Raw genomic sequence first — 23,445 nt, forward strand, 5'->3', positions numbered from 1 at the left:
GTAAGGTTAAGTCTGTTTTATAGATAGTTACTGGTAGAACCGAGATGAACAGTCATTTTCCATTTGTCTCACAGGTATGAGTGATACCGTAAAGGAGAAGTTCTCCACTACATTTTCCATTGTGGGTATGTTTTCATCGCACGCAGTTGGAAGTCTCAGTGTGTTCTTCTGTGCAGAAATCACACCAACAGTGATAAGGTATGGCAATGGAAAGCTAGCAGAGCTGACATCCATAGATTTTAACCTTCAAAGACAATTCACTTGTAATTTAAACCTCTGGTATTTTTAGGTATGGTCATTTTGAAAAAAACTAGTTGTTATTTTAAGTCCATGATAAACACCAATTCAGAGCTTTCCAAACTGTGTGTTGGCTGTAGTGTGCAAGTATGTCGCACAAACATAACAAGAAACCTCTGAGTCTATGTGAAATGAGACATAATCATATATTTTTAAAAATATATAAATGAGGTATTCATGAGATACGTTGTGTCTTCATACATTTAATTATTATAGCTTATGTATGTGCCTACATCTCTTAAAACTGAATTACTGTGTCACAAAATTAATCATGTCTAAAAAGTGTGTCCCCAAAATGAAAGGATTGGAAAGCTCTGCATCAATGATAGCTTTTTTCCTCTAGAGAGGACATCTGTGACATGAGGGGTTTGAGGACTGCAGCATACCTGGGCAAGGTTTATTGCTTCCTTGCCCCCATATGCCATGGTCCTGACTTCAACTCGGCCATTCCCCTTACATAGTGGTTAAATGCAGTTTTGCACTCTCTACTTTGGTTCTGTGAGGTGGGAAAAAAGGCTGGTAGGACACCCAGACTCTTCCAGGAGTCCCAATGTCACACTGTCATATGCTTTCCTGATTCTCAGTTCCAGTGGCCTGCACAAGACCTGTCTCACAGGCGAATGCTACTGAGCACACACAGTTAGTTAGCTCTGTCATCAAAGCTATTTCAGATAACACCACCCCCAATCCCAACATTTTCAGCCTAGCTGAGCCCCAGCAGAAGTGTTTCCAAGTTATTGCAGATCAAGGCATTGGTCAGTGACATCTCCTGTGCTCTTCTGGTTGCAGGGTGCATTGAGACCAGGCAGCTGGAAAGTCTCCTCAAAGGCCTGTTACAAAGCCAGGGGAGGGCACTGCAGATGCAATATCCCTGCATTCAGAAGCTCTGAAACTGCTCGGTTGGGGTGCTACTTGGCTGAAAAGCTAGGTTTTAGTCATCATGTTTGGTCATTAATGCCCATAAATGTGAATGCTAAAAGTTACAAAATTGTAGGCCTACCTGAGGTGCCTAAAACTGAAGCTCTCCAGCTGTTTTGGATTCCAACTTCTAGAAGCCCTAGCCACCTTGTTCAGTAGTCAAGAATTCTGGGAATTGGAGGCCCAAACAGCTGGAGGGCCACAGTTTGAGGATGCCTGATCTTGTGTATACTAAGCAGGATGTCAACTGTGTCCAGAGGAGGGCAACTAAAATGATCAAGGGTCTGGAGAACAAGCCCTATGAGGACCGGCTTAAAGAGCTGGGCATGTTTAGCCTGAAGAAGAGAAGGCTGAGAGGAGACATGTTAGCCATGTATAAGTATGTGAGAGGAAGTCATAGGGAGGAGGGAGCAAGCTTGTTTTCTGCTGCCCTAGAGACTAGGACAGGGAGCAATGGCTTCAAACTACAAGAAAGGAGATTCCATCTGAACACTTCCTGACTGTGAAAGCTGTTCAGCAGTAGAACTCTCTGCCCCGGAGTGTGGTGAAGGCTTTTAAGCAAAAGCTGGATGGCCATCTGTTGGGGGTGCTTTAAATGCAATTTTCCTACTTCTTGGGATGGGGTTGGACTGGATGTCCCATGAGGTCTCTTCCAATTCTATGATTCTATGATTTTAAAACCAAGCAAAAGGCAATACTGTATGCCTTCCACTTTCACAAAGGTCAGGAGTGCAGTTTTGCTCTGAAACTGAAAAACTGCTATTTTCTACCTGAGGGAACACCTTTCTAGGAATATCTAGGTCTTCCAGTGAAACTCTGTGGTCATCTAGAGAGATTATATTATTCAAATCCACAAGAGTTAAACTTTCAAATGTAGAGCACCAGCTTTAATTTTATAAAATTAAGGAAGTCAATAGTATTCACTGGAGTGTAGATTTTCTTTTGTCATAAGTGAAAATCTCTTTGCAAACAGATACTGTTGTGAACAGATTCAAACATCAGGAATACTTGTGGTCTCCAACACACACCTATGCAAGACATTGGAGTGCAAGCTCTTTGAAATAACATCATTTGCTGTGGTTTTTTAGTATGCTGATCCCTTCCCTTAGTCCGAGGCTGCCAAAAGCTTAGGCATCATTGAAGAATTTTGGTTCCTTATGCCAAGGAGTTAATTATAAAGCTGCTTTGCAACACTTGAACAAAATGAAACTCCTAATCCTTCTGCAGTAAACTGCTTGACGGAGCAAGTGGGTGTGTGTTTTGTATATGTGTGTGTGTTTTATGTGTTTCCTGCTACAAAACAACAAAAGTGGGTGGGGGTTGGTAGAACAATTTAATTATGGGAGATGCAGAGAACGAGTAGAGCAGTGATGCATTCACAAACAGGCTGAAACTTTGGCATCATTCATTTCTCACCATTTGGGGCACCTCTTCTCCCTTTGCCCACTTAGTGACCTTGAAGAAGATTAGCAACAAGGAACAAAGGGTATCCTGTCTACTCTAGGGGGCCTTGTCCCGTGATTTGGGGCAACAAAACCCTTGGGTTCCTTTAAACCTTGTGTGTGCAAGGGGATGAATAGGAAATATCTAAACAAGTTGAAAGAGAATCAGCAGCCTGTGCAGTAACAAATACTTTGGATTCACCTCTTTGACCACAAGATAAATCTAACAATAAGGATTTTTAGTGAGTCATAGTTGAGTGAATGGGATTGCTTCTGTGGAAGTTAAATCAGGAGAGGACTAAACTCAGGCTGTCTATACTTTGGCCATAACATGAGATGATATGACTCACTAGAAAAGACAATAATGCTTGCTACAATGAAATGCAATAGGAAAAGAGGAAGACTGCATTCCAGATGGATAGACTCACTTTAGGAAGCCACGACTGTCATGAATCTGTAAGACCAGAACAAGGCTGTTAAGGATGACTTGGAGGTCACTCTTCATAGGGTTGCCATAATTATTATTATTATTTACTATTATTTACAGCATTTATATACCGCTTTTCTCACCCCTAGGGGGACTCAAAGCGGTTTACATATAGATAATGGCAAAAATTCAATGCCTTACCACTACAGTATTAAAACCATACTTTAAACATAAATAATATTAAAAACAGTACATCATCAAATATCAAAACAGTTATTAAAACCATAAAACAATCTCATTAGTCGAGTCAAGTTGACAGTGGCAATTAACAACATGCATAATTCTTCAGAAGTAACTGAAGTAATGTTTAGGAAGTTGGCAAGACGTACCTTAATTTAGTACTGTCAACCACCTCTCTTCATGTTGGAAGAAAGACCTGACCAAGCCATTTTGTGGAGCTGGAAAATGAGAACATAACAAAAATTAATTGCTAGGACTGCAATATTTAGTCAGCCTTAAAAGCAATAATAATAATAATAGGATTACTAATTATTCTATATGCATCTATCTATGAATGATAATTGTTATTGCATAATAAAAATACACACCATTAAAATAGTGCCAAAAGGCATAGCAAATAGTGCAGCCATAGGTGCAATTGGAAGCTCCAAAGTGGTCTAGCCAGCTTGACCTTTCTTGAAAAGGAGTTCCACATTAAATCCTAATACACAGAAATCCCTGTCTCATGTACTCACATATCTGAAGTAATGTGGTAAAGGCATTTAGACCAAAACCAGCATTTTCTCAGAAGCAAATTGCAGGCCTATACAGTTGGTGGGGCCCCCGGTGATTCAGTGGGTTAAACCACTGAGCTGCTGAACTAGCTGACTGAAAGGTCGGCGGTTCAAATCCGGGGACCGGGGTGAGCTCCCACTGTTAGTCCCAGCTTCTGCCAAACCAGCAGTTTGAAAACATGCAAATGTGAGTAGATAAATAGGTATTTATTGATTGATTGATTGATTTACAGTATTTATATTCCACCCTTCTCACCCTGCAGGGGACTCAGGGTGGATTACAATATACATATACATGGCAAACATTCAATGCCATAGACACACAACATATATAAACAGACACAGAGGCAATTTAACATTCCAACTTTTTATGAGGGTATTCTGGCCATCCATTTGTAACACTGATGAAGTACTTCCTCATTCTTTGCAGGCTTGCTGGAGATTTTTATGGCATTGTCTTTCGGGCTGCAAAGGTCGACAGCAAGCTACACAAATTGGTCGGACACTCACTCCAACCCAGGCTGGCTTTGAACTCATGACCTTTCGGTCAGTAGTGATCTTAATGCAGCTGACTCCCAGGCAGCTGCACCACAGTCCTGGTGCCACTTCAGTGGGACAGTAACAGAGCTCCCTGCAGTCATGCCAGACACATGACCTTGGAGGTGTCTGCGGACAACACCAGCTCTTCGGCTTAAAAATTAAGATGAGCACCACCCCGCAGAGTCAGACACTACTAGACTTAATGTCTAGGGGAAGCCTTTACCTTTATCTTTACAGTTGCTGTAAGACTAGTGATTGTCCAATAAATATGGTTTTACCCTCTCTTCAATTACTGCCAAAAATGTCAGAAATTTTACATTATTTTTGAAGCCAAAGTTCCCTTAAGTTTTGGGTGGCCACTTCAGAACTGCTGGAGCAAAGTATACTTTTTCTCAAAGTATTGTTTTCATGTATCTTTAGAATCTATGTTATCATCTGTTATATTACCAAGATGGTCAACTAAGTTTTCTTAAATTCAAGATTCCCCTGCTGTCTAAATGCCTGCCTCAGATTTGTTATAATAGGAAATATAGCAGGCTGATACAGAAGACATATGATGCTAATAAATTGTGGCTTCTGATATTTTTTCCAATCATGATTTTTTTTAAATGGTTCAGTATCTTGCTCTCCATTAAATAAGTGTGAGCAAAGCATGCCCCCTAGTGGTGATGCTGTGAATTTCACATGTCAACCTTTTAAAGCTGTATTGTCGAAGTCTTTCATGGCCGGAATCACTGGGTGGTTGTAGGTTTTTTGGGCTGTGTGGCCATGTTCTAGAAGCATTCTCTCCTGATGTTTCACCTGCATCTATAGCAGGCATCCTCAGAGGTTGTGAGGTCTGTTGCAAACTAGACAAGTGGTGCTTATGTATCTGGAAAGTCCAGGGTAGGAGTGAGAACTCTTGTCTCTTGGAAGCAAGTGTGAATGTTTCAGTTGGTCACCTTGACGGCCTGACAGTTTTTAGGTGTGGCTTGTTCCTGCCTGGGAGATCCTTTGTTGAGAGGTGATTAACTGTTCTTTTTTGTTTGCTATGACCACCACCAAGATCTTAGTAGAAAATTATAACAGTAAAGGACAAAACTCAAGCACACGGGAACTCCAGACAAGAAACAATCAGGAACAGCTAATCACCTCTCAACAAAGGATTCCCCCAGGCAGGAACAAGCCACACCAAAAAACTGTCAGGCAATCAAATGCCAATCAAGGTGGCCAGTTGAAAAATTCACACCTACCTCCAACAGACAAGAGTTCTTTCGCCCACCCTGGACCTTCCAAAGATATATAAACCCAATTTTCCTAGTTCCCAACAGACCTCACAACCTCTGAGAATGCCTGCCATAGATGCAGATGAAATGCCAGGAGAGAATGCTTCTAGAACATGGCCATACAGCCCGAAAAACCTACAACAACCCTTTTTAAGCTGTCTTGGGATAGAGAACAGAGTGTTATTATTGAATTGAAACAAGATGACAACGATGATAATAATTATGACAATACTTAAAACAGAGTAGTCAACACATTTTATTTGGGAGACTTCTTTTTTACTTTTGCAAATTATTTATAGCTTGTCATATCCTGACATAACATTGTTCGCTATCCACATCAATTGAGTTTAGGGGCATAGGACCACCATGGAAGTGGGAAAACCACAAATAAACAAACTGCTTTTTCAAGTGATAAAATACCTATCTAAGATTCTGTATGTCCTCCAATGTGACTCTATCGTTGACCATGTAGTTGTGCTGGAGGACCTAGGAATTAATAAAGAGATTATATCTGTGACTAAGAGAATATTACAAAAACAGAAGTACATTTGCATCTGCCTCTAGTTTTATTTGGGAGAGTAGGCCATGGGACATGAAAATTGCCCTTTGGGATTCACCCACCTCTACTATCGCTCTCATTTGGTGGGCAAGGTTGGTACACCTAGATCTGATTTGAATATTACTTACTTTTTAAATATTCTTTTCAAAACCATATTCTGCGGGATGTGGTTTTTTAACTGTTAGTGTCATTTTTATTTTTAATCATTTTATTCATATAATGGCCATGAACTTCCTTGTGTTTTCTTCATATTGAAGGACGGGTGACCATATCAGAGGGAAATAACATTTTGTGATGATTTCGTATCAGAGGGAAATAACATTTTGTGATGGTGGCTGTTTCATTAGTAGCCTTGTCCATTTGAAGGTGTGCATATTATACTATAATATTACTGAATGCAAGCTTGAAGGGATTTGCTTTGGTGGTTATGAAGGCTGTGCTTACTTCCACAGGGGCGGCGGGCTGGGTCTTGTGCAAGCCAGCGCTGGCTTTGGTATGTTGACTGCGCCCATCATGGAACTCCACAACCAGAAAGGCTACTTCCTCCATCATGTGATCTTTGCCTGTTGCACCCTCATCTGCATCATCTGTATCCTTCTGTTGCCCGAGAGCAAAAACCAGAACTTGCCAGAGAACATTCCGGATGGCGAACATTACACCCGGCAGCCCCTCCTGCCACACAAGAAGGGGGAGCAGCCTCTGCTGCTGACAAACTCCGAACTCAAGGATTACTCTGGCCTGCACGATTCAGCAGCTGCCGTGAATGACACTGCAGCCGAGAGTGTCACGGCCAATGGGATGAAGGCGATGTAGCTGATTGGAGGAGGAGCGCTTTGGCATGGGCGGGCTTTCCGCAGGTTTACAGACCAGTGAAAGAAGGGATGGATACACAGGGGAATCGGACTCTGCTGCTCAAACCACTTCTTGTAGGAATGTTTGGAACACATTGGCTTTGGAAACCGTTGTTTGGGGGCCGGGCGGGGAGCGGGGGGAGGCATTTTCAAAGCAAGTTGAATGGAGAGAACAGCACATCAGAACATTTCTTTCCTCCCCATCATGAAATATTTCTATTTATTTTGATGATTTTGTTTCTGTTTCCATGAAGCACTTTATCACCTCTTTTTTTTTGTCCTCTTGTGACCACAAACATGAAAGCCATTTGTTCTCCAGAAGAGTAGCCATTCCACGAAAGAAATCATAGGGTTTGTTCTGTTTGTTTTCTGTTTTGCTTGGGTTTTTTAAATTGTCTTTTGTGTTTTTTGTTGGAGGAATGAGGTGTGTCTTGCTGTGACAGTGAAATCATTGACTACTGATGTTTTCTCAGTCTGTTCAGAATCACCCAACAACCCCCTGTCTCTTTCCTGCTCCCTTCAAACTAGTTTATCTAATATTCATACAGAAATCACAACTTAAAAGTCCAAAATTAACATTCTAGATAACAGTAGTAGATTTTGGTTAGTGAACCCTGATATGTTTTTTAAAAGCTGTTTCTAAATTTTATAGAAAGTGGAGTCATCTGCGAATCAAAGCAGCAAACAAAGTTCTGCACAAGCAAAGTATTCCCCATTCACCCCAAAGGAAATCAGGAATGTGGACTGAAATGGGAAACATGTCTCTCCATAACGAAGTCTTATGAGTGTTCGTTCTTAATGATAAGCAATGCCTTGGGGGGGGGGGGGGGGAGAGACTGCATTGCTCAGTGGTAAACCCAATGCTTTACCATGACTTGTTTTGAACATAACAGGAAGTGACATAATGATGAGGAGAATATGTCCAAGTTGGGAGGAATAAAATGAGATAGCCAAGAGAGTCTAGGACTCCAAAATGCTTGTTTAAGAAGCATCAAGACTGGATTTCTGGCTGTCCCAACATAGATTCAGATGTGTGCCAAGAATGTTTACTTTTTAATGTGACAATACTGTAAAAGAACTGACACAATACATTGAAATTTCAGATTGAGGGAACAGAAGTGGGAGAAATGGAGAATAAACCATTGGAGAAGAATGGCCAGAGCCATCTCCACATGGAGACTGGTAATTTTCCCAGTTTTTCAAGGATATTGTCAGCTGGCTGCCATCTTCGATATGAAAACCTATAGGAAATGGCCATTAAGTGCACCAAATCAAAATCCTAAGTGCTCTTGTAGAATTTCTCACCCACCAGTAAATTAAATCAACTATTCCCATGGGATCACTTGGTTGAACCCTTGATACCCTGAACCCTAAATCCGCTTGGAGGTAGTGCCTGCTGAAATTCAACAGAACTTGCCTCATCATAAAACGTATTTTGGAACAGAGGGTTGGGAAGCAACATTAAACTTCTTTCCTTTCCCCCCAAGAGCTGGACATAGGTTATGCCAGCCATTTGTCCTCCTGAAAATGTTGGTTTCTTTAATGTTGGCTCTGGGAGGAGAGCCATTTAGTGCCAGGTTCATGCCAGACAATATTCTGAATGTGTGGCAACTTGGAGTTAGTTGTTTGCCCTCCCTCCCCTTCTACTCAGACCATCCATTTGTGATTGACTGCTCAGTGGTACAGCCATTTTTCAAAAGTGAATGCAGCCTCTCAGTGTGCGGTAATGTCTTGAGCCATTTCACAGTCACTTTGTTTGAGATACATCCTGCATTTGCGGGCAAAGGGCAGGGCTCACTGTTCAGCCACCACCCTGCCATGTCCCTTCTTTGCTCTAAATATTGTCTGTTGACTTGACTTTATCTGTGTTTCTCTTCCCGTCTTCTGTCACACCGCTTCTTGCGTTCTTACGACCTGCTCCGAGCTCAACACACAGCTGCTTGTCACACGGCAAGGTAGCGTAGTAACCACCAGCACTGGCTGGCTAAATTTGCTAGTGGGTTGAAATGGGCCTGGGGCATTGATGCAAGTTTATGTACTTGAGAAGAAAAATAATGTCTTAAAGCTGCTAATTTTCATACAGAGGAAGAGATACTTGGGAAAATCTTTTCTCAAGCCTGGTGAGGAAAAGAACAAAGTGAAACACTGGATTTGTGTGTCTTCTCTCCCTGGGATGCCACTACTGCTGTGAGACTCGCAGGGGGAAAATGTGTGAGCCCAATCTTTCTTATGCTCTCTAGTAAACCGTCTGGCTCTGCCCACCAAATGGCCACCCCTCCTCCATTCTTTTAATGTTCAGACACTTACAGTCCTTGCATTTACATTGGGAGGGAAACAAAAACAAACCATGGCCTTTTGAATTGTGCAATATTCATGTGCCAAAATTGTGTGATGCCTTTTGCCTTTTATATAATGCTTTTCTTACAAGCAATGTATCAGGAACAATGAGTTTGTTGTTAGATCTGTGAAGGACAAGTTGGATGTGCGAGGCCTTGAAAGGCATTAGAGGGGAAAGAGAGAGAAAGAACATTGATTGTCAACACGCAAAGCCGACACACAGCACTTTTGCAGTCCATGTGGTACAAAACAGCTTTTTAATTCCCACCTCTGTGCATATATCTTTAGACTAGAGTACTAATCATGTTGACCACTCACCAGCCTATGGAGTTTATTGCATTTTAGCGTCGTTTTGAAGTCCCCGTTGTGCTCACCTACACCATCTGCTGTGATTTTCCTGTTGAAATGTTAAAGCTCCTTCAACTTTGCAAGCAAGCAGGACAAGAGGGAAAAGTGTCAGCATATGTACAGAACAGTTTAAGCCTGTAACAGGAGCATTTGGTGATTTTCATATACCCTTCACCTTTTGATTTTATTTTGGCCTTAAATCTGACATTTGGAATTAGTACTTTACAAAATTCAGCCCCAACTTGTCTTGTGGTTTTCTTGGTTTAATATATAACTGGGTTACCTTCCCAAAGTGCTTTGACCGAATGGTTTTGTTTTTTTCAACTAGCCTAATGACTTGTATTAAATAACTGATTCAAGACAGCTTTGATGAAAAGATTAGGAAAAAGATAAATTATTCTCTTGGCAAAAAAACAAAACAAAAAACACCACAGTATATACTCCAGTGCTGACCTAGATGACTTGAATGCTTACAAGACAGACAGCTCCCAGCACAATCAGTCTAAAGCAAGCATGAGCAAACTTTGGCCCTCCGGGTGTTTTGGACTTCAACTCCCACAATTCCTAACAGCCTACCGGCTGTTAGGAATTGTGGGAGTTGAAGTTCAAAACACCCGGAGGGCCAAAGTTTGCTCATGCCAGATCTAAAGGTACTGTGCAACAGTTTCATCTTTCCCTATTTAGTATTTTTCCCCTTCTTAGGAAAAAATCATCCAGAGATTGGGGAGGTTTCAATTGGTTTTGCTGACTGAGAGATTCCGGGATATGTAATCCAAAAAAGTAACTGTTCCAACTGGGGGTGGGGGTGAGGGTGTGGGTCTGGAGTTCACAGATGGAAGACAACATCAGAATCTTCTGATTGAATCAGGTTAATCATCCCATCAAACCCTCTTTTGGAAGCCCTACATACGCAGGGCAAAAATGTAAGGATCCTTGACCTCCAATGGACCACAAGCTTTAGCTTGCTATGGTGTCCCAATGCCCATCTCTCTATGTATAGACATTGGCCAGAATACTCCATCACAGTTTACATTACATAATATGACGTATGCTTAGCCACCAAACACTAAGAAACCTAATCGTGAATTACAAAGATATATAATGGGAAGTTGTATCCCAATGTATGTCAGCCCTGTTGTGCGTTGGTTCCAGTACGCATCAATCACTTTGGGGCCGTGGAGCCCCCGGTGGCACAATGGGTTAAATCCTTGTGCCGGCAGGCCGGTGATTCGAATTTGGGGAGAGCGTGGATGAGCTCCCTCTGTCAGCTCCAGCTCTCCATGCAGAGACGTGAGTGAAGCCTCCCACAAGGATGGTAAAACATCAAAACATCCGGGCGTCCCCTGGGCAACATCCTTGCAGACGGCCAATTCTCTCACACCAGAAGTGACTTGCAGTTTCTCAAGTCTCTCGACACAAAATAACCCCTTTGCGGCCTCCCTATGTAGTAACACAACAGAAGTCTTTTTTCTGGATGCAGATATGATGGTACTGCCCCAATTCCAATTCAGACAGAAGTCCACTTACAAAGACACAAGTCCCCAACCCATTTGAGTATGTCAAATATTGAGCTCTTCCTTTTCATATTCTTTATATTTACTTGGATCAGTCAGTCTAGCATTTGGTTTCTGGGCCTTTCTTTATATATGTCTACTGAGTATTGCAGTCTCAGTTATTTGGTAGACCATAGATGGGCTCATGTGAGTCAGCAACTCTCATCAGCCAATTCACTCTGGTATAAATATGCAGAGATTTGAAGTCCCGATCAAAACTAAAGGGTCTTGAACTGATTATCCATGGCGTAGACCAGTGGTTCTCAACCTGTGGGTCCCCAGGTGTTTTGGCCTACAACTCCCAGAAATCCCATCCAGTTTACCAGCTGTTAGGATTTCTGGGAGTTGAAGGCCAAAACATCTGGGGACCCACGTTGAGAACCACTGGCTTAGACCTTTCATTGTACATCGCTTACCTACTCCATAGGTGTAAGTGGCCTGCCTTATGTCAGGGAAACGTGTAGGACTTGCTCACGTTCCATTTTGCAGAGTGTAAACGCAAGTCTGTGATAGTACTACCAGACATATTTTTCCCATCACGCAGCTATAATAAAGTGATGGTGGTACAACTTGAATAAACAAGTTTTGCAGTATTTTTATGTACCTCCAAGGTCCCGCAATATTCTGCTGGAGTAAAAAGAAATGAGCATCTACATTAGGGAGAACAGTTTCCAAAATCCCTAATCATAGGCCAAAGCAGCTAAGGTTGCTGAAAATTGAAATCCAAAAACAGTTGGAGGACTAGAGTTTAGCTTCTAGAACATGGCCGTTTTGGCACTATTTTTTTTAAAAAAAACCTTTGTCTTCAGTCTAGCTTCCTCAAACTAGGGGTGGGATACCTTTGGTCTTTTACATGCTTTTGACTGCAGCTCCCAGAATTCCTTACATTGATCCATGTTGGCATCTGGGAGTTGGTCCTAACCCTACTTAAGACTTGGGTGGTTCTTCCTTTTGTCCAGGAATTATATCCACATACTGCTTTGAGTAGCTATCTCTGGCAGTAAAGAGCCCACGTGACTCCCTTGCACATTTCCCAGAGAACAATCAGGTGCATTGGCAACAGTGGGCATGGCATTTAGGCATAATTCCTCACCAACCCCACAAGAGGGAATGTTTGGAAACCTTGTTAAAGGTATTCTTTTGGCATCAAACACAAATTCAGTGCCATTTTCCTCCGCGACAGGTGAACAAGTGTGTAATGCCACGGGAAAATCAGGCCCATTATCAGGGCCACCTAGACCAAAAGGCCAGTCATGGGGTCTACATCACAACAGCTTGTAGTTGTGCAGCTGCAGGCATGCCCACATCATGTCAGAAGTTATTTTTTGGATTACACATCCCAGAATTTCTTAAGAGGAGCCTGAAAATACGAGGCCAAAGGTCAACTCTTCCTAGCTCTCTATCATGTATTATGATCAGCTTCTGGTGAACCATCCTAAACTGTTCTGATTGGGACAGCTCTCTAAAGGGTTGGGCATGTTTAGACTGCAGAAGAGATGGCTGGGAGGAGACATGATGGCCATGTATAAATATGTGAGGGGAAGCCAGGGAGGAGGAAGCAGACTCTTTTTCCTGTTGCCCTGGAGACTGTTTGGATGCGGAGCAGTAGCTTCAAACAGCAGGAAAAGGAGATTCCACCTGAACATTAGGAAGAACTTCCTAACGGTGAGAGCTGTTCAGCAGAACTCTCTGCCCAAGTGTGGCGGAGGCTCCTTCTCTGGAGGCTTGTAAACAGAGGCTGGATGGTTGGGGGTGCATTGAATGTGATTTTCCTGCTTCTGGGCAGGCGGTTGGACTGGATGGCCCATGAGGTCTCTTTCAATTCTATGATTCTAGGCTAGTGAGGAGCTTACCACAAGCAAATTCTGTCCTAGCAGTAAAACACTGAGACTAGCAAAGACTAACCACTGTAGAGTAAGGTGGACAACATCCTTTCCAGACATGGTACTATCATTCCTAGTATCCCTTACCATGGACGTTGCTGGGGGTTAGGCCTTAAGTGAACTGCACTCCAATTAGACGCAGGAAGATGTAGTTGCCCCCTCCCAGACTAGTCCTTTATCCTTGTCTGATGATTAAGGATGGCATGGAGCAGTTGGCAGGCCTTGTAGAAACCCCCAGGGTCTTTGTTCAAGAACTATCATCCCAAGATTTGGAGGCATTTACATTCTTAAGGGGAATGAATCCTCAGTTGCATCCTAATAAGGGCAACACTGGTCAGTGTATTGTGTTCAGGTCACAGGGTTGAAAATGTGGCTCTCCTGATGTTGTTGCACTGAAACTCGTCGGGCTTCACCATTGGTAATGGTGAAGGTTCACGAGTGCTGAATTCTAACAACACCCAAAGTACCAATATCCCTTAGCTCTTGTTTCGTCTTCTTTTTTCTGAGCCAAGTTCAGCCAATCCATATGTCATTTAAATTACTACTCTTATTAAGAGGCAATTAAAAAACAATTTCAGAACTGGGTTGTTGTAGGTTTTTTGGGCTTTATGGCCATGTTCTAGAAGCATTCTCTCCTGACGTTTTGCCTACATCTATGGCAAGCATCCTCAAATGCTTTCCATAAATGCAGGCAATACGTCAGGAGAGAATGCTTTTAGAACATGGCCATATAGCCCGAAAAACCTACAACAACCCAGTGATACCAGCCATAAAATTCTTCAACAATACATTTTTTCAGAACTGTTTAACAGATTGGAAATTATCTGGATTAAACTGAAAAAAAACTAAGTTTGTAGTGTAAATTGTGTTACAAAAAGACTATAAAAATGGAATGGAAAACCACTTTATTAATTCTGTGCGAATGCATTCCCATTTGAGTGTACTGGCTGCATTTGTTTAGGTTATTTAATTGGAAGTATTGCATTTTTGTTGCCAGTTCCTAAAAGCCAAACAAACAGGGAGAAAAAAAATCATCAAATGCAGAAGTGCCATAAAAAAAAAAAACTCTGAATGTCATAACAAGTTGCATCTGTAGCTGGGTCAGAAAGGCAACCGTGAAGTGTGGCAGATCTTCACACTTGATTTTTTTTTAATTAACAGAACCTCATTTTTCAATATAGTGTGTACAAATACGTTTTGGGAACAGAGTAGTGTGCAATGTCTGTAGTGGGTGAGAATCCCCTCCCCTTCCCCCCAATTTCTGATGAAGTTTTTATTGACTAATTGTTGTTACTGTATGGGGTTTTTTTGATCATGAGTAGTTTGGTGCTTCTTCATGGCACAAGCTTAAAAAAAATCAACTACTGAAGAACAGTCTTAAAAGCTAAGTGTCTGCATGATGTTACATCTGGTGTACCTACTGAAACAACTTTGTATGTAAATGTACAGGAATAAAAACGGACGTTGCCCGGTTAGCAACCCATGCCTTGCTTGTCTTTCTTGCCATGGAATTCCAGTTCCCAGGGACCCAAAAACTCCTAAACCAAAACAGTCACCACCAGTGAGTGTTCAACTCTCGCAAGTCGTAAACACCCTTCCTTTGGTATTCCTGACCCAGTATTTCTCTTACCAGCTTTCTTAAAGTTTAGAATGAGTATCTGACTAGGTTTGGCTTTCCTTTTCTGCTGCACAACAAACTCTAGAAGAGTCCCTTCCACTTACGGGTGCCATTATTTCCATCCTATTGATCAAGGCATTGCTGTTGATTAGGATGAGATCTAAACAGATCTCCTCTAGTCCAGTGGGACCTGGGGGCCAACAGAGAGCTCTGGCGTGGGCTGGTCCATGAGGTCACAAAGAGTTGGAAGTGATTGTATTTATTTTATATTTATATGTATTGGCATCAAATTGCTGCTTGCTGCAAGGCCTCCCTGAGTTTCCTTTTAGGGTGAAAAGGGTGGGATACAAATATGTGAAATAAATAATAAATAAATTATGGCCTTAACCAAACAAACCCTTCCAAATGATTCTCCAGTGCTAGAGAGGGCTAATCTTACAGATACAAGATTAATTGATGTCTCTTCTAGCACCATGCTCATGCAAAATATTCCAGTTAACCACAAGCAGAGCTAAAACTCCAGGGAAGGGGGCTGCGGCTATATAGGCAGCAATTCATTTATCTACGGAAAGGGTGGGAAATGTGTAGCTTTCCAGATTTCGGGGACTGCGAGCGCCAGCAGATCTAGCCAGTCTAGTCAATGATGGCTGTAACATCATCTGGCAGGTCACTTGATTTAAACGAATCTTCCTCAACCTGTAGTACTTCAGATATCTAGTCAGCAGGGTTGATGAACAGGCAACAGGAGCTGCATCAAAAACTAATAATAAATCCAAATTTGAGTGAACTAGGCCAGAAAAGATGAAAGCTGAGTAATTCTGTGTGCAGTACCCCACATATGGAGTAGGTGGCGATCTTACCCTGCTCCCATTATTATGAGCCACAGGATTTAGATGCTTGTACACTGAAATAACATGGAGTGTCACCAGGCAAGTGCGCTGCTCCATTTACAGAATTTCACAGCTGTCCAGATGTCTTTTCCAGTTTTCTTCTGCCCTGCTTCTAACCACTGAAAATCCACTGGAGAGGAAAAGATAAATGGCTAAGAGCATTTCCACAGACACATTCTCTCCCAGCCCTTGCGATGCTTTGAAAATGCAAGCTAAAACAAAGACAGGTTGTGAGTTTTCTGGGCTGTATGGTCATGTTCTAGAAGCATTCTCTCCTTACGTTTCACCCACATCTATGGCAGGCATCCTTCTCAGGATGCCTGCCATAGATGTGGGCGAAACATCAGGAGATAATGCTTCTGGAGCATGGCCGTAGAGCCCAGAAAATGCACAGCAACCCATTAATTCCAGCCATGAAAGCCTTCGACAACACATAAAGCAAAGTCACTTCACTGTGCAAAATATGTCACTCAACCACAGAAAGAGCATAATACACTTTATGTTAAAAAAATATATTAGGAAACAGAAGACATACAATCAAAATATGCAACGCCATGCTAAAACTTGTCTGGGAAAGCTGCCATTTCTTCCTTGATTCGGTTTTCTACCAGCAGAATGAAGCCACTGTCCGTATTCTGAATGTTGTAGCTGACAAAAATCTGTTTCTTCGTCTTGCTGGCTAAAGCACAAACAAAACTGGGGCATCAGCTTTTCAGGAAACACAATGAACAGGTAATTCAGAAACAAGGATTTAGCAGTAACAAAACAAAACAATAAACACCCAATTCAAAGACAGGGAGCATAAATTGCCTGACTGTACACCCAGCAAGTGCTCAGCCATAGCAGAGCACTTGGTGAAGCAACCTGGGCACAGAATATTATTTGAGAACACAAAAATGCTGGACCACTCTTAACTACTACCATGTCAGACTACACAGAGAAGCCATTGAAATCCACAAGCATGTGGACAATTACAACAAAAAGGAGAAAACCATGAAAATGAACAAAATCTGGCTACCAGTATTTTAAAAACCTCTAAAATCAGGACAGTAAATAAAGAGAAACACTCAAAAACAAGGGAAATTCTTGACAGGACACCATCAAGGCTAGCTAACATCTCCCAACAAAGGATTCTCCAAGGCAGGAAGCAGCCAGGCTTTGAAGCTACAGGGCTATTCAATGCTACTCAAGCTGGCCAACTGCAACATTAACACTTGCCTCAACAGACAAGAGTTGGATTGTTGTGTTCCGAGCTGTATTGCCATGTTCCAGAAGCATTCTCTCCTGACGTTTTGCCCACATCTATGGCAGGCATCCTCAGAGGTTGTGGGACAAGAGTTCTTTCTCTCAACATGAACATTCCACAGATATATAAATCCACTTGCCTAGTTTCCAACACACCTCACAACCTCTGAGGATGTCTGTCATAGATGTGGGTGAAACATCAGGAGAGAATACAGCCCGAAAAACTCACAGAAACCCACTATCAGTATAATGGTCTAGGATAAGGATCAGCTCCTTGGACTCCTGTTGTTAAAAAAATATCTACAGGGCCTAAAATTCCTCAAAAGGGAAGCATGGTCAAAAGGTCTCTGTGTCCCTATTTGGAGAAAAAAGTGCTGTGGGTGGGGGGTTATAGTCCATAGTATATTGGTGAGGAGGCTAATGCAGCTTCAGGTCTCCCACAATTGTCCAACTGTGATCTAGGGGTCCTTGAAGATCCATAAAAGGTTTTAAAACACACCCATACCTAATTTTTGGGCTAAAGAAGTAGAGGTATTGTCAGATGTATCACCAAAGAGTAAGGTAGATACTGGAATGGAGTCCTGAGGAAGAAAAAAGAGAGTTAGTTAAAGGTTTTGTAGCTTCACTGTCTTGTATTACTCTTACATTGTTCCATACGCAAGGGAAGAAATGGGTTGGAAGATTGAGAAGGAAAGGAGACATCAATACCATGTTATTTCTTGTTGACTCAACTTCTGGATTAATTCAGACATTACTTCCAATGTTTTGATCTAGTTGGTATGCCAAGATCAACCCTCTTAGGGCCCTTCCACACAGACCTATATCCCCCAGAATATCAAGACAGAAAATCCCACAATATCTGCTTTGAACTGGGTTATCTGAGTCCGCGAGAAGGAAAATCTGGTCCGCGAATCTCCTTCCTCGTTCCATTTATTTAATTCCTGCTCCATTCCACAGAGCTGACCAGCCCTGCCCCTTTTGCTACTAATGTTGAAGAGTGGGCCCTGGTCAAGTGGGCCCTGGTCAAAGTAGGCCCTGATCAACGTGGGCCCTGGTCAAATGGGCCCTGATCAAAGTGGGCCCTGATCAAAGTGGGCCCTGGACAAGTGGTCTCTGGTCAAGTGGACCCTGGACATGTGATCTCTGGTCAAGTGGGCCCTGGACAAGTGATCTCTGGTCAGGTGGGCCCTGATCAAAGTGGTCCTTGATCAAAGTGGTGCCTAGTCAAGTGGTCCCTGATCAAAGTGGTCCATGGTCAAAGTGGTCCGTGGTAAAGGGCCCTGTTCAAAGTGGTCGCTGGTTAAGTGGTCCCTGATCAATGTAGGCCCTGGTCAAAGTGGGCCCTGATCGAAGTGGGCCCTGGACAAGTGGTCTCTGGAAAAGTGGTCTCTGGTCAAAGTGGTCCCTGGTCAAAGTAGTCCCTGGTCAAGTGGGCCCTGATCAAAGTGGGCCCTGATCAAAGTGGTCTCTGGTCAAGTGGTCCCTGTTCAAGCCGTCCCTGATCAAAGTGGTCTCTGATCAAGTGGTCTCTGGTCAAGTGGCCCTGATCAAGTGGTCCCTGATAAAAGTGGATCCTGGCCAAGAGGTCCCTGATCAAAGTGGGCCCTAGTCAATGGTCCCTGATCAAAGTGTGCCGTGGTCAAAGTGGGTCCTGTTCAAACTAGGCCCCGGTCAAGTGGTCCTTGATCAAAGTGGGCCCTGGACAAGTGGTCTCTGGCCAAGTGGTCCCTGATCAAGTGGGCCCTGATCAAAGTGGGCCCTAGTCAAGTGAGCTCTGGTCGAGTGGGCCCTGATCAAAGTGGGCCCTGTTCAAAGTGGGCCCTGTTCAAAGTGGGCCCTGGTCAAGTGGTCTCTGGTCAACGTGGGCCCTGGTCAAAGTAGGCCCTAGTCAAAGTAGGCCCTGGTCAAGTAGTCTCTGATCAAAGTGGGCCCTGGTCAAAAAAAGATTGGGAATCACTGGTGTAGACGCACCCACAGACAATGCTCCTTCCCTTTGGGGCTGCTCAAAGAGGGGAGGAGTCCTGCTGATGTACTAGTCTGAATGTTAGATTAGAGCTTAAGGGACCATTGTCTTAGCCTTAGAAGGCAATGGCAAACCTTTGAACAAATTTTGCGAAGAATATCGTAAGGGTCCGAGAGGAGGTTTGAAAGCACAAAGCAACAAATCACTGTCTATATTTCCACTATTTAGGCCCAAGGAGAAGGAAGCCCCACTGAGCTTAATAACTCTTGTTTTGATGTAACTGGGTACAGAACGACAGCCCAAAGCCGAAATGACATATAATTTCAAGTCTTCTGTGGCACTACATTGCTGTAAGTAAGGGATTCAAAGCCACTGAAGATCAGCCTCACAGGCATACATTTTGGAGAGATGCCTATGTGCCAAACTCCCCCTAAAAGATAGGTTAAGATCAGACTCACCTGGCCTGATTTAAAAACAAGCACAAATCCAAACATATCTTTTTTACCTATACAGATTTTGCGTGGCATATCCTTAGCCACCCTGCGGTGAGAAAATTTGTGTCCTGTGGTTTTTGTTTTCACTCTACAACTACCCTAGTACTTGACATAAAGGCTTAAATGTATGCAAACACATCTCCAAACACATCATTTTACACGTATATAAATTTTGCATGGCGTTGAGTAGCCACCTAGGGCTGAAGAACTTGCATCCTGCAGTTCTCGTTTGAGTCACAGCTACCTAAGGAGTTGACGTGAGAGCTCAATCCATGGAAAAGGAGGGCGATTTGGGTTCCTGAAGTGACTTTTTTAGGACATAGGTCTCAGGGTACACCTACACTGTAGAATTAATGCAGTTTGACATCACTTTAACTGCTATGGCTCAGTGCTGTGTAGTTTTACAAGGTCTGCAACCTTTTCTGCCAAACAGTGCTGGTGCCTCACTAACTGCAACTCCAATGATTCCATAGTATTGAGCCATGGCAGTTAAAGTGGTGTCAATCTGCATTAATTTTACAGTATAGATCAGTGCTTCCCAACCTTATTTTGACCAGAGACCACTCTCTAACATTAGTACCAAAAGATTTACAAATCAGTTTTGGGTCAACTTTAGATTCGGTTTGGTTATTTGGGGTGCTGATTCAGAAAATTGCATTGGACAGACCACATCAGCTCTAGTTTCTGATACAGAGCATATGCCATCCAGTAGTCGCCATCTGCTCGCCTACAGAAAACCATATTTAAATAATCTTGAGGTGATGTGATAGTAGTCATCTTTCATGGCTTGTCAGAGACTCCCCTCCCGATATCCCCATTACCTCGGCACTATAAGAGGATTTTACGAGACCAGTCGCACTTGGTTTTGAGGCAACTGTGTAGTAATGGTGAGGCCACGGACCATATTTTCATTCTTGCGGACCACTGGTGATCCCCCAGATCACAGGTTGGGAACTACTGGTATAGAAATACCCAGGGCCTCCTGATGGCACAGCAGGTTAAACCGCTAAGCTGCTGAACTTGCTGACCAAAAGGTTGGCGGTTTGAATCCAGAGAATGGGATGGTCTCCTGCTATTAGCCCCAGCTTCTGCCAACCTAGCAATTTGAAAACATACACATGTGATTATATCAATAGACACTGCTTCCAACAGCACTACATGCAGTTATGGTGGCCACATGACCTTGGAGGTGTCTACGGACAATGCTGGCTCTTTGGCATAGAAATGGAGATGAGCACCACCTTCCTGAGTCAGACTCGGCTAGACTTAATATCAAGGCAAAACCTTTAGTTTTACCTTCTTATAGATGTACACACAGAGTAAACCCTGTACCTTTAATTGTTGTGTTGCAAGAGGGAATTTCAGCAGGTCTTTCTAACCATGCAAGCAGGTAACAAGCAACACTTGCAGGGATTCCCTCTTCTTCACAATTACAAAAAAGTATAGGAGACTTTAGTTTTCACTTTTTTTTTCATGTCAGGAGCAACTTGAGAAACTGCAAGTCGCTTCTGGTGTGAGAGAATTGGTCATCTGCAAGGAACTGCTGTAACTGCAATGGCTCAACTGGCTTATGGGAGTTGTACTTTTGCAAGGTTTTTTAGCCTTACCGTCCGAAGAATGCTAGTGCCTCATTAAACTACAAACCGCAAGATTCCAACACATGCTAAACTGCATTAAATTCTATATTGATTAGTTCTCCAGCAGAGAAGACTGGAGACCTTATAAAACTACAACTCCCAGGATTCCATAGGACTGAGCCACGGCAGTTCAAGTAGGTCCAAACTGCATAAATTCTACATTTGTGGTGTTTGGCAGAGAAGGCTAAAGACCTTATTAAACTACAACTCCCAGGGTTCCATATTGTAAAACTAGGATTCCATAGCATTGAGCCATGGCAGTTCAAGTGATGCTAAACTGTATCAAATTCTATACTCCTGCCATTGGGCAGAGAAGGCTAAAGACCTTGTAAAACTACAACTCCCAGGGTTCCATATTGTAAAACTAGAACTGCCAGGATTCCATAGAATTGAGCCATGGCAGTTCAAGTGATGCTAATCTGTATTAAATTCTATACTCATGCCATTGGGCAGAGAAGGCTAAAGACCTTGTAAAACTACAACTCCCAGAGTTCCATATTGTAAAACTAGAACTCCCAGGATTCCATAGAATTGAGCCATGGCAGTTCAAGTGATGCTAATCTGTATTAAATTCTATACTCATGCCATTGGGAAGAGAAGGCTAAAGACCTTGTAAAACTCCAACTCCCAGGATTTGAGCCAAAGACACCCAGGACTGCACAGCATTGTGCCATGTCAACTCAAGCGGTGCTAAACTGTATTAAATTCCATACTGATGCAGTGTGGCAGAGAAGACTCAAGACCTTGTAAAACTACAACTCCTAGGATTCCATATTGTAAAACTAGAACTCCCAGGACTGCACAGCATTGAGCCCTGGCAACTCAAGTGGTACTAAACTGTATTAAATTCCATACTGATGCATTTTGGCAGGGAAAACTCGAGACATTGTAAAACTAGAACTCCCAGGATCCCATAGCATTGAGCCATGGCAGTTCAAGTGGTGCTAAACTGTATTAAATTCTATACTCGTGTCATTGGGCAGAGAAGGCTAACGACCTTGTAAAACTACAACTCCCAAGGTTCCATATTGTAAAACTAGAACTCCCAGGATCCCATAGCATTGAGCCATGGCAGTTCAAGTGGTGCTAAACTGTATTAAATTCTATGCTCATGCCATTGGGCAGAGAAGGCTAAAGACCTTGTAAAACTACAACTCCCAGAATTCCATATTGTAAAACTGCAACTCCCAGGATTCCATAGCATTGAGCCATGGCAGTTCAAGTGGTGCTAAACTGTATTAAATTCTATACTCATGCAATTGAGCAGAGAAGGCTAAAGACCTTGTAAAACTCCAACTCCCAGGATTTGAGCCAAAGACACCCAGGACTGCACAGCATTGTGCCATGTCAACTCAAGCGGTGCTAAACTGTATTAAATTCCATACTGATGCAGTGTGGCAGAGAAGACTCAAGACCTTGTAAAACTACAACTCCTAGGATTCCATATTGTAAAACCAGAACTCCCAGGACTGCACAGCATTGAGCCCTGGCAACTCAAGTGGTGCTAAACTGTATTAAATTCCATACTGATGCAGTTTGGCAGGGAAAACTCAAGACCTTGTAAAACTACAACTTCTACGATTCCTTAGCATTGAGCCATGGCAGTTCAAGTGGTGCTAAACTGTATTAAATTGTATACTCATGTCATTGGGCAGAGAAGGCTAAAGACCTTGAAAAACTACAACTCCCAGGGTTCCATATTGTAAAACTACAACTCCCAGGATTCCATAGCATTGAGCCATGGCAGTTCAAGTGATGCTAAACTGTATTAAATTCTATACTCATGGCATTGGGCAGAGAAGGCTAAAGACCTTGTAAAACTACAACTCCCAGGATGCCATAGGATTGAGCCATGGCAGTTTAAGTGGTGCTAAAGTGGTGTTGGGGCCCACTCACCCGCGGGCTGTTCATAGCCAGGGCCAGGTTGCCCAGCCTGGGCGCGTCGCCGACCCAGAGGAAGAGCGAGTCCCTCAGCCGCATGGCGTGGAAGTGCACCAGCTCCTCCGCCAGCCGCCCGCGGAAGTCGTGCACCGAGATGCGCTCCCGCTCCGCCTGCGAGTCCCCGCCATCCGCGCCCCGCGAGGCTGCCTCCTCCATCGCAGAGCAAGGCTAAGCCTTGCCGCTGCCAGGCAGGAGCAATCGAGCCCAGAGCGCTTCCCGTTCCCAAAGAGGGAGGGGCTGGGCGTCTCTTTTCAGCCACCTTTTGTTGTGGAGGTTTGGAAGCTGTGAGTTTTCCGGGCTGTACAGCCATGTCTCCAGATGTGAGGTTTATATATCTGTGGAATAATGTCCAGGGTGGGAGAAAGGACTCTTGTCTGCTTGAGGCAAGTGCGAATGTTGCAGTTGCTCACCTTGATTAGCATTGAATGGCTTTGCAGCTTCAA

At 43.1% G+C, this 23,445-nt stretch overlaps 2 protein-coding genes across 3 annotated transcripts in view; one reads left to right on the forward strand and one right to left on the reverse strand.

Moving 5' to 3' along the window:
• SLC22A23 (solute carrier family 22 member 23) overlaps positions 1–14,693 on the forward strand; it is a 125,615-nt gene extending 110,922 nt beyond the window's left edge. For both annotated transcript variants that reach the window (XM_060774753.2, XM_060774754.2), the window contains 2 exons: positions 75–198; positions 6,695–14,693. In XM_060774753.2, coding sequence (XP_060630736.2) covers positions 75–198; positions 6,695–7,055 — 485 coding nt within the window. In that variant the 3' untranslated portion in view covers positions 7,056–14,693. The remainder of the gene's footprint in view (positions 1–74; positions 199–6,694) is intronic.
• A 1,512-nt stretch (positions 14,694–16,205) lies between these two features.
• PSMG4 (proteasome assembly chaperone 4) lies at positions 16,206–23,200 on the reverse strand. Its single transcript, XM_060774752.2, has 3 exons — positions 22,958–23,200; positions 17,473–17,548; positions 16,206–16,401 (listed from the first exon to the last, which is right to left on the reverse strand). Exons 1-3 carry the CDS (start codon positions 23,156–23,158, stop codon positions 16,280–16,282), a joined length of 399 nt encoding a protein of 132 aa, XP_060630735.2. The 5' UTR covers positions 23,159–23,200; the 3' UTR covers positions 16,206–16,279.
• Positions 23,201–23,445: the final 245 nt, after the last annotated feature.

The sequence above is a fragment of the Anolis sagrei genome, chromosome 4, assembly GCF_037176765.1.
Source record: "Anolis sagrei isolate rAnoSag1 chromosome 4, rAnoSag1.mat, whole genome shotgun sequence".
NCBI lineage: Eukaryota > Metazoa > Chordata > Lepidosauria > Squamata > Dactyloidae > Anolis > Anolis sagrei.